The sequence below is a fragment of the Elephas maximus genome, chromosome 24, assembly GCF_024166365.1.
Source record: "Elephas maximus indicus isolate mEleMax1 chromosome 24, mEleMax1 primary haplotype, whole genome shotgun sequence".
Taxonomy (NCBI): Eukaryota; Metazoa; Chordata; class Mammalia; order Proboscidea; family Elephantidae; genus Elephas; species Elephas maximus.
In genome coordinates this window covers 6,625,225-6,636,767 of record NC_064842.1, presented here as the reverse complement: position 1 = coordinate 6,636,767, position 11,543 = coordinate 6,625,225, and the positions used below count along the sequence as shown (strand labels likewise).

Here is an 11,543-nt window from a genome sequence, read left to right as displayed (position 1 = left end):
GGCTGGCAGGTTTGATCCTCCAGCTTTTCAGTTAGCAGCCAAACGCTTGACCACTGTCAGCAGGGCTCTTATACCTAATTTAAAACCAAAACCAAACCCAGTGCCATCGAGTCGATTCCGATTGATAGCAACCCTATAGGACAGAGTAGAACTGCTCCATAGTTTGCAATACCTAATTTAGACAATCAAAAACTGGCAAACATATAATGAAATAATTCACTATCAGTGATAGTCAACAGGAAAAAAAAAAAAATTTACCCCTAAAAATGTCAGATACTAAAATATTAAGATACAGATTATATAATAACTATGGATGAAAGCTTACAGAAATAAAATGAGCAAGAAACAATAAAGCAGAATTGTGAAAGAAGCAAATATAATTGTGAGAAATATCACTGAAGAGATAATTGGTGGGCTGGAAGATATACCTGAAAGATAGGCCACTATAGTGTAAAAATACAAGGAGATGGAAAATACAAAAGGGTGGTTAAGAAGTGCAGAGAAGATCTAAAATATATTTAATCAGAATCCTTAATGGGGAGAATAGAAGGGCTGAAAAAACATGATATTTGAAGAGATGTTGACTCAGACTTTCTAAAACTGGTGTTCTAAATCCATAGATACAGAAAGCACAAAACCAAAAACCAAACCAAACCTGTTGCCATCAAGTCAATTCCAACTCATAGCAACCCTATAGAACAGAGTAGAACTGCCCTATAGAGTTTCCAGGGAGCGCCTATTGGATTCAAACTGCCGACCTTTTGATTAGCAGCCGTAGCACTTAAGCACTGTGCCACCAGGGTTTCCATAGAAAGCACAGTGAATACCAAATAAAGTAAATAAATAGAAATCCACACTGAGTAGTATATTATAATACACCAAAGGCAGAGAAGAGGTCTTAAAAGAATCCAGAGAGAAAGGGCAAACTGTCTACAAAGAAAATGACAGATTTTTAGTAGCCACAGTAGAAATCAGAAGACAGTGGGCTCATCTTCAGTGTACCGAGAGAAAATATGTTGTCCTCTTACAAAACCATCTTTCATGTATAAGGATGAAGTAAAGACATTTTAAGATTTTCAAAACCTGAGAAAGTTTATTGCTAACAAACCTTTACTACCCACTGCCATCAAGTCGATTCCAACTCATAGCAAAGAATTTTAATGGTTGTATTTCAACGAGGTGGTTTTCCAGGGAAGACCTGAGATATAAGAATGAATCCTGAGCCAATAAATGAATAAAGATATAAATTTAAACAACCATTATTTTATATAAAGTGGTATTTATAATAACATGTAATTTGTAAGACTTTTAAAACGACAAATCTAAAGTAGTGGGTAGTAATAGCATTTTAAGCTGGCAGTGGTAGTGATTATATAAAAGTCCAATCCAAGGTCCTTGAATGGCTTAGGATGTTTACCTCATTGGTTGGTTAAGAGACTGATACTTCATAAGACTGTGTTAAGTATGCATGGTAAGATACCAGGAAGAGCTACTAAGTCAACAGAAGTGAGTGGGCAATTTTCAAACCAGTGGAAGGGGAAAAATGAAATAATGTATTGCCAAAAGGAAAAAAAAAAAATCCATTAAAAGAAAGTCAAAAAAAGGAAAAAAAAAGTGGGATACATAGAAAGCATTAAATTTATAAATATCAATTATCATAATATTTATGGATTAAGCTGAACTAGCCAGATTGGATTTTAAAAAAAGAAAAAAAGATCTGCTGATAAGCTCTTTGTAGGAGGTACACCTGAAATACAAGCACAAAGAAAGGTGGGTAACTAACGAATGGGACAAGATGCACCAGGTATATAAGAAAGTCCCCATATCAGACCAATGAAACCTGAGAACAAAAGTATTAACAAACTTAAAAGAGTCATTGTTTAAATAATAGAAGATTCTACTCACCAGAAAGGTTAATCATTTTATTCTTGTATGAATGGAATAAAATAGCCTTAAAATATGTGAAGCAGATATCACTGCAATACATGAAGAATTCACTGATCCACCATCACAGTGCTCCTACTTTAATAAAATTCTCACTCACTGGTAGGTCAAGCCATCGAAAAATTTATAAACGGAAAATTTGTATAACAGAAAGCTAACCAGCTTGCTTTAATAAAATTATGTAAAACACGGTGCTCAACTATTTGAGAGAACCTTCTTCTCAGAGACGCATGGAACTCTTACAGAAGTTGACTGCTTACTCAACATGCCATAGAGCTAGTATCAACAAATTTCAGTGAATATGAATCATAAAGATGATATTCGCTGACCTGGATATAATTAAATTACAATTTAGTAACAAAAAACTTTTTTTTGGAGTTCTAAAAAAATGCTTTTTCTAAGTATTGATGTGTCCCCCAAAAATCATAGTCATGATAAAACTTGTGGCTTCCAGTTAGATGGTAATTACAGGAAACTTTACTGCCTCGTACGCTCAAATTAGAAAATAAGGAACTTGGTTCCAGTTCACGTTTCAGTCAAGATTCTGAACTACAGCATTACTGCCTCCCTCCCCCCAGGATCAACCCAGGAGGAATTTAGAAAAAGGAAATAAACAGAAAGCTACTGAGAAGTTCTGCAATTTATGGGGGCTATTTTATTCTGAGTTGGGATATGTTAGGTAGGTTGGCTTTGGCCCGAGGCAGGAGACAATCCAGCCCGGCTGAGGAAGAATTAAATAAGAGGGGTACCTTTGGCGTTCTATACAGGCAGCCCCCAAGTTCTGAACATCCGACTTCCCAACAACTGATACTTGCCTTTTAATGTTACATCAACTTGCCCTCACTCTGACGTGATCCCACCAACCCCTACTCTCGACAGATTCATCAGTCACCTTCACTTACTGCATGTACAGCTTTTAAATCATTGAAAAGGCTTTTCTTGCACTCAGACTCAGCCACTGCTGTCTCGTTGACTCCAACTCATAGCAGCCCTGTGGAGCTGCCCCACAGGGTTTCCAAGGCTGTAAATCTTCACGGAAGCAGACGGCCACATCTTCCTCCCGTGGAGCGGCGGGTGGGTTCCAACTACCACCATTTCGGTCAGCAGCCAGGTGCTTAGCCACCGCACCACCCAGACTCCCTTTTCTTGCACTAAACCAAAACCAACCAAACTTGTTCCCATCGAGTTGGTTCTGACTCATAGCGACCCTGTAGGACAGAATAGAGCTGCCCCATAGGTTTTCCAAGGAGCACCTGGTGGACTGGAACTGCCGACCTTTTGGTTAGCAGCTGTAGCTCTTAACCGCTACGCCACCAGGTTTTCCCTTGCACTAAAGTAAGGCTAAATAAGAACTGTATGCACCTGTTCTGACTTACCTACAAATTCTTAAAGACACACTCAGGAACAGATCTCTTTTGTAACCTAGGCACTGCCTGTGCTTGCTTTTCACTGGCTATTGCCTTGGGACTTGGTACCTGTCCCACACAGAAGGATTCAGACCTCTGGCCCAAGTGTCTTCAGGAGTGAACTCAGTGTAGCTCACGGTATTGTGTGAGGAATTGAGAAACCTTGATAGGACTAGGTGACAAGTTAGGTCTTCACTCCTGCCCCCTCTAAAGCTCAGAGCTAGAGGTTTACTACATCTTTCTGAGAGTGAAGAGAAAAGGGTATTTTCCTGGCTAGAGTTATTATTTTTGTGGGGTGGGGTGTGGTGACCAGTTTTCAGGTGCTGAAGCCTCGCTAAGGCTTATTTAACCCCAATTGCTGAACTACTTGGGGCTGACACAGATGGTAGCCTTCCCTCATAGCATCACCTGACAGAGTGACTATATTCCCAGAGGAAAACGCACTTATAGGCCAAGACATTTGAGGAGAAAGATGCAATCAGGGTGCGTTGATAATTACTGGTGATTAGAATGCGAAAGTTGAAACAAAGAAGGATTGGTAGTTGGAAAATACAGCCTCGGTGAGATAGAAACGATGCTGGAGATCGCATGATTGAATTTTGCAAAACCAATGACTTCTTCATTGCAAATACTTTTTTTCAACACAGCATAAATGGTGACTGTACACATGGACCTCACTAAATGGAATGCACAGGAATGAAATAGACTACATCTGTGGAAAGAGATGATGGAAAAGCTCAATATCATCAGTCAGAACAAGGCCAGGGATGGACTGCAGAACAGACCATTGATTGCTCATATGCAAGTTCAAGTTGAAGCTGAAGAAAATTAGAAGTCCACGAGAGCCAAAGTATAACCTTGAGTATATCCCACCTGAATTTAGAGACCATCTCAAGAATAGATTTGATGCATTGAACACTAATGCCTGAAGACCAGACAAGTCGTGGAATGACATCAAGGACATCATACATGAAGAAAGCAAGAGTCATTGAAAAGACAGGAAAGAAGAAGGACCCTGGTGGTCATGGCCCCCAGACCTTCTGTTAGCCCAGGTCAGGAACCATTCCCAAAGCCAACTCTTCAGACAGGGATTGGACTGGACAATGGGATAGAAAAAGATGCTGATGAAGAATGAGCTTCTTGGATCAAGTAGACACTTGAGACTATGTTGGCATCTCCTATCTGGAGGGGACATGAGTGGGCAGAAGGGGTTAGAAGCTGGCTGAATGGACACGAAAAGAGAGAGTGGAGGGAAGGAGTGTGCTGCCTCATTAGGGGAAGAGCAATTAGGAGTATATAGCAAGGTGTATATAAATTTTTGTATAAGAGACTGACTCAATTTTTAAACTTTCACTTAAAGCACAATAAAAATTAAAAAAAAAAGAAAGAAAAGACCAGAATGGATGTCAGAAGAGACTTTGAAACCTGCTCCTGAACAATCCTTTATCTAAAGCAAAAGGAACAAATGATGAAGTCAAAGCTGAACGGAAGATTTCAAGGGATGGCTGGAGAACACAAAGTATTATAATTACATGTGCAAAGACCTGGATCTAGAAAACCAAAAGGGAGGAAATGCATGAGTTAATACCTGTAAAGCATTTAAAATGTGAGAGCTCAAATGTTAGCTTCTTACTATGACTATGATATTGTTATTTTTGTTGTCATTATTTCTGTCTGCATATTTCCTAAGCACTTGTTAAATTTTATTTTTATCACATTATTCTTGTACATAGTTTAAAAAGTCAAATCATTCTATGTAAGACTTATATCAAAATATAGCAGACCCCTGCCCTGTCCTTTCCCATTTTCTAATTTCACTCTTCAAAGGAAGCAACTTTCAGCTATTATAGTATTATAGTACTGACCTTTGAATTTCTAAATTACGTGCTTATATTCTTTTCTTGAAGTTTTTAGTTTATGTTACTACTGACTCCCTGTTGCGTGCCCCACTCCATACACACACAATCGTATCCACAATTCTTTCCCTCTTTCTTCCCTTATAGTTAAAATGTTCAGGCCAAATCATTGTTCACTGTTTTCGTTAGAATAGTTACATACCAAACCAAAAACCAAACCCGTTGCTGTTGGGTCGATTCCAACCCATAGTGACCCTAGAGGACAGACAGGGTTTCCAAGGAGCACCTGTGAATTCGAACTGCCGACCTTTTGGTTAGCAGCCATAGGTAGCTCTTAACCACTACACCACCAGGGTTTCCAAACCAAACCCATCGCAGTCAAGTTAATTCCGACTCATAGCGACCCAATAAGACAGAGTAGAATTGGTCCACAGGGTTTCCTAGGAGCTGCTGGTGGATTTAAACGGCTAACCTTTCCGTTAGCAGCCAAACGCTTAACCACTGTACCACCAGGGCGCCATAGATGTTATTAACAGATGAACCATATAGTATAGTATGATTATTTATGTCTTTTCTTGTATAACTTTCTGATATTGCAGTTGTCTTGATTTTATTTGCTTTGTTTTCTATGTATTGTTGTTGCGTGCCATTGAGTCAATTCCAGTTCATAGTGACCCCACGTAGAACTGCCCCATAGGGTTTTGGCTTAATCTTTCCAGGAGCAGATAGATCTCCAGGTCTTTCCCCCGCAGAGTGTGGGTGGGTGCCTGTCACTGATTCCCTGACGACATCTTCACAGACATGTAACTCCTCTCACTTCTTTTTCTTGGTGACATCCCTCCTGGTGCCCACCATTTTTCAGGTCTGTGTTGGAACGCTTGCTCTCTGCTTCCACGGCACATCCGGTATCCTGGAACTCTCTTCACTGTCTTCCTAGGAATTTCCTTCACCTCTCCTCTGCGTGAGACCAGCCCCATACCATTCTTTTTTCTTTCTGAGAAAGAGACGGTGGTGGCAAAATTTGTGTACTTCGGATGTCTGAAAATGTCTTTATCCCAATCTCACATGACTTGACTTAGCTGGGAATTATGTTCTGGTTTGGAAACCATTTTGCCTGGGATTTCGTTCTTGGTAGTTGCTGTTTTCTGTGTTCTTCTATTGTTTAGATGTGGGAGCACCCTTAAATGGTCCTCTAAGTTTTTAACTTCTTTATGTTACCTTCTTGGAAGTTTCCTGTGTAATTTCTAAACATTATCTCTCAAATCTTTATTTCTTCAAATTAGAAACATTCTTTATGCTTTTTATTTCTGGAAGTTCTTTATTTCTGTGAACATTCCTTTTATGTACCCTCATTGTCTTGTTTTGTGGATCCAGTGTATTTTCTTGTCTCTGTGAGGCTGTCAGTTGTGTTGGGTGCAGGGCAGTTTGAAAAGATGAAATAAATGCAAGAAGAGCCATAATCAAGTTTAATTTTTGATGCAAACTTTATTAAACACGAGACTAAAACTCTCCACCTTCTTTGTGTGTATTTTTCTATGTTCCTTTCTTGAAAGCCGTTTTCCTTCTCAGTGTTTGTAATTCTGCCTTGACTTTTCTTACCCCTCTGGATGAGCGACTGCACTTCCTTTTCTCAACATGAGAAAAATCTTAAAGGTTAGAGAAGAGAACTGCAGCGCATTAAATCAATGGATTGTGGGATCATTTACTCCCAACATATACCAGGCAGGTAAGAAAAGACAGTGCACAAGTGGTCTGCTCTCAGTGGACTCAGCCCCTGAGGCAGGCGTCCCTCGCTAGAGAGAGCCCTAGGTGAGTGCCACGGACACAGCTTAGCCTTCGCAGTGTGGTGCGTCTCACCCTCTGCACCTCAGGGGAACTGCTGTAGATGGTTCTGAGCACATTGTTACCCCTACCACTAGTTACAGTACAGTTTGGTTGTGGGCTGGGTGTCCAGCCCATGCCGTTTCTCCTTTTCTGCCACATCCACTTTAATATCATCTAGACTAATGACAGGTGCGGGAGAATTGTCTCTCTCCCACCTCATAGGCTGTTCTATGTGTAACAATATCCAAAAAAAGGGACACCCTATTAAGGTTTTCCGTAAACAACCCATTGCCACTGAGTCGATTCCTACTCATAGCAACCCTATAGGACAGAGTAGAACTGCCCATAGGGTTTCCAAGTCTGTAATCCTTACAGGAGCAGACTGCCACGTCTTTCTCCTGGCTGGTGAGCTCGAACTGCCTACCTTTTGGTTAGCAGCCAAGGCTTAACCACCGCGCTACCAGGGCTCCTTTTCCTTAAACAAATAACCCTTTTAATGATTTTAATCTACCAGGAAGTTCTACTTTATCAATAGAAGATTCCCTGTGCTCACCAAGGCATCCCATACTTCTGCCTCTTCCTACAGTGGTAGGCTTCTTTTGGGATTCTTGCTTCTCACCCTTCACACTCTGGCAGGCACGTCCACCCCCATGCCTGCGTACCATCAGTAGTACTCAGCGTAATACGCCAGTGCATCATATCCAAGTTACTAATAAAATATCAGTGCATTTTATTTATCCACATGTTTATTCTAAACATAATTAACATTCACATTCTTCTCAGATATGACACTTAATGGACCCTATAACCAAACTTTTGAGAGAGAAGCATACTGACTTTTGATGCAGGTATAATTTAATTGATTCAAGTGGTACTACTCTTACACATCTTCCTTTTAGTTTCTTCTGTTTTTTATTCCCTGTGGGACACTTTTTTCATAGAGCAGGTGTGTCAGATAGTAGCGCTGTGATAATATCATCAGATATGAATTCGATGGGTTCCCCCAAGATTTCTCAGTGCTTTTGCTTGCAGTGACATGTTCCCTATCTTACATTCTTCCTTGTTGCTTCCATCTTGTTGATTATTCCCATGGGATACTTCTGTTCAGTAAGTCTGTGGAGTTTTAATTTCCAGTCATTTCTTCCATTTCTTTAATGTTCTCTGTCCATTTTCCTACTATGAAAATTTTGTTCAGCTTTATTGTATTTTATCTCTCATCTAATATTTTATGAGTGTCTCAGAGTTTTTCATGCTCTTCAGTTATTTTTACTTACCTTAAAACCTTTGCAAGTATAAAGAAAACATAAATATATATAAAATATAAATAAAAACTCAGGAAAACACAAAATCAAATAAATAGATGCATAAAAGCACATACAGTGTTACATAAAAGTAAAAACTACCTACTTGTTACTTATCACTGTTAATATTTAATAGTTAGCAGGCATGTTTCTTGTTTTTTTTTTCTTAGTAAAATTATAATATACCTGGGACAAAGCTGCTATCGTCGTTGTCATTGTTAGCTCCCACCAGGTGGGAGCTGACTCACGATGGCCTCACGTGTGTTAGAGTAGAGCTGTGCTCCATCAGGTTTTCACTGGCTGATTTTTTAGAAGTAGATTGCCAAGCCTTTCTTCTGAGGTGCCTCTGGGCGGTCTTGAACCTCCAACCTTTCCTTTAGCCACTGAGCATGTTAACTGCGCCACCCAGAGGCTCCTTCAGGAGTGGTTTTTGAGCAATCACTGCATGCAATCCATTTTATAAGTGGAAAACACACGCACCCAAAAACCAAATCCGTTGCCATTGAGTCGATTTCCACTCATAGCGATCCTACAGGACAGAGTAGAACTGCCCCTCCTAGCGATCCTACAGGACAGAGTAGAACTGCCCCTCCTAGCGATCCTACAGGACAGAGTAGAACTGCCCCATAGGATTTCCAGGGAGCAGCTGGTGGATTCTAACTGCTGACCTTTTGGCTCTTAACGACTGCACCACTCAGGCTTATTTCTTCAACCCAAATCTTTGTCTTGAATTCCAGACCTTACATCCAATCTTTTTTTATTATATATATTTAGTATATAAAAATAATTTTGTGTTTTTCAAAATTAGAAAAGCTGTCGCTCTACTTTAGTCATAATCGAATTAGATGTCATTATTTCACGTGTTAAAATCTTTTAGTTGGCACCTAAAAGTTCAATATAACCTTCGCAAATTGAAAGTCACTTACAAACATATGTTAAGTAATGCCAAGACTAAGTGAAGTGTCATTTTTGGAAAGATCTTAATCTTTTAACACATGTTTATATTTGTTTATTAGTCTTTATTCTAAAAATCTGTGCAGAAAGCTTTATAGTTTTAATACAACTATTTTAAGAAGCAGTTTTATTGAATTATTTAGACCACGTCTGGTCTTTTCCTGTTAGATCTGCTATCTTTTGTTTTTGTTTTATCTAATTTGCACTGGTTCCTTACGTTATTTTTATTGCTGACTCAGAGACCACATCATCTGGTATTCTGACGTACGATTTGGAATGAAGTAAAAACATTTTTATTGTGGATATTGTTAAATCCTACTTTTTTTAGAAACGTGTTTTCTCATTGACTTGTGCTTCATTCCAGGAAGTATGAGCATCAGCTACTAAGTGTCACGTGATTTGCTAATCTCAGAATGCTGCGTCCTTTAATTTTTTATGTCATTAATTGATAGTAGGGAGGAATTTTTTTTTTTTTTTTTTGCTGTTATCTTGCTTGATTAGTAGTAAAAGGAATCTCCTCAAATGAAAAAGCAGTGATAGATTTAATCAGAGAATCAAAACACACCCTCACACACACACACACACATTCATGTCAGCCTTCCCCCATCGGGTTAGAAGGAGCGTTCCTACTTTGGCTCATACAGAGCACCTTCGTTTTCATATAATACAGACTACTCGTTTGCTACAGACGTAACACGTAGAATTACATGCTCTTTATTTGATCTTCTAAAGATCCAGAGAGGTTCAAGGATTCATCTTGCTCGCTCCTCCCCATAGTGTCATCTGTTGTTCAGGAAGGAGACCTAATTTACAACAGATACAAAACTATTTGTCATTTTGTAGGTCTGCCAGAAATAAATGAAACTATTAATTACTACATTTTTCAGCAGCTGTTAATAAATTGGGATTGGATAACAGTTCATTAGAGTGCTGGTTAATGACATGGACTCTATTTGTTTAATGTTGCTTTTCACAGAAATTATAGTATCAACAAAAGTAAATGATGCTTTATTTTAATTAGTTAAGGCACAAAATTACCCCATTTTTGTAAATTTAGGATTTTGAAACACATTTTCCTTTGTCATATTAAAGCTAAACAAAAAACAAAACCCATATTAAAGCTGTCATGACTTAATGCCATATTGTAAAGCAAGTTATATCACTCAACATTTTACAGTTTATTTTATATTTATATGTTCAAAATGATGACTGGAAACTGCCTTTAAATACTTATTTCAAAAATAAAAATTTTAATGCTTATCTTATTTATTTTCTAAACTTTAAGTTAGCATTAGATTTCATGGTTTACCTGTCCTCCAGATAGGAAAGTGCCTTTTTAGATACTTAGAGTAGAATAATTGGAAATATACCACATGTACGATATAAAATGGCTTTTGAGGGATTTAATTAATCTATTTTATCCTATATGACCAAATTATTGTATTTTTTAAAAGGCCCTATTCTCATATTGCCAATTCTCAAGCCTACTGTCTTTTTGTCATCCTGAAATTCCTAACATTCCTTGCCAAGGTTTTAATGATTAGAGACGGTTATTTTAAGTTGTGGTTATACTAAATAAAATTAGTTTTCAGCCAGTTAGAATTTAGAGAGATTGCTTCTCCATTTAATATGAATAACCCACACAGGGAGGGGAAAAAAAAAAAAAAAAAAGGTGGAGTCGGGGAGACTTGCCAATCAGAAAGACGTCATGTGTGCAGGGTGTGGTAAATGAAAAACAACCCACGGCTTTGTAGTGAGGCACGTATGGCTTAGGTCCCCTCTGTCTTGAAATCTGGTAGATGAACTTGACGTTTTCACATGCCTAGGAGTACCCCCAGCCTCACCCTTCTAGAACTGCAGTAGAATTTGGCCGTGGTCACTAATGATGGCAAATAGTTAGCATGTAAAAGCTGTTCCAGGGACCTGTAGTTGAGATAAATTTGTGAAGGCCATTTCCTTCAGGACGGGTGTCTGTTTCACAGTTGGCACCCCCCAAATTGGCCCTGTGATGAATAGGTGTGGATACTGGTCTAACCTTTAGCTCCCAGCCGTGGTTCCCCAAGGAAATGACTAAGGTACACCTGCAGGGCTGTATCAACAGCAGCTTGGCCCACCGCTGCTGCCTGGGTTATAGCTTCATTACAGGTGCATTTGGGAATGTGTTAATCTGTGTGTGTGTGTCCCAAAATAGTGCCCAGAACAAACAAGTTATACGTTCTGGATTTATTAATAAAAGCATTGTAAAATTAATATTTTAA

General features: G+C 38.9%; 1 protein-coding gene across 7 annotated transcripts in view; it reads left to right on the top strand.

Annotated features, from left to right (window-relative positions):
* The window catches only part of GPATCH2 (G-patch domain containing 2), a 196,145-nt gene that overhangs the window by 144,718 nt on the left and 39,884 nt on the right, over positions 1–11,543 (top strand). The window contains exon 9 of one of the 7 annotated variants that reach the window (XM_049868699.1): positions 3,998–8,257. The exons of the other annotated variants lie outside the window; for them this stretch is intronic. Coding sequence (XP_049724656.1) covers positions 3,998–4,031 — 34 coding nt within the window. The 3' untranslated portion in view covers positions 4,032–8,257. Of the gene's footprint in view, positions 1–3,997; positions 8,258–11,543 lie in introns of those variants that run through there. 7 annotated transcript variants of the gene reach the window in all.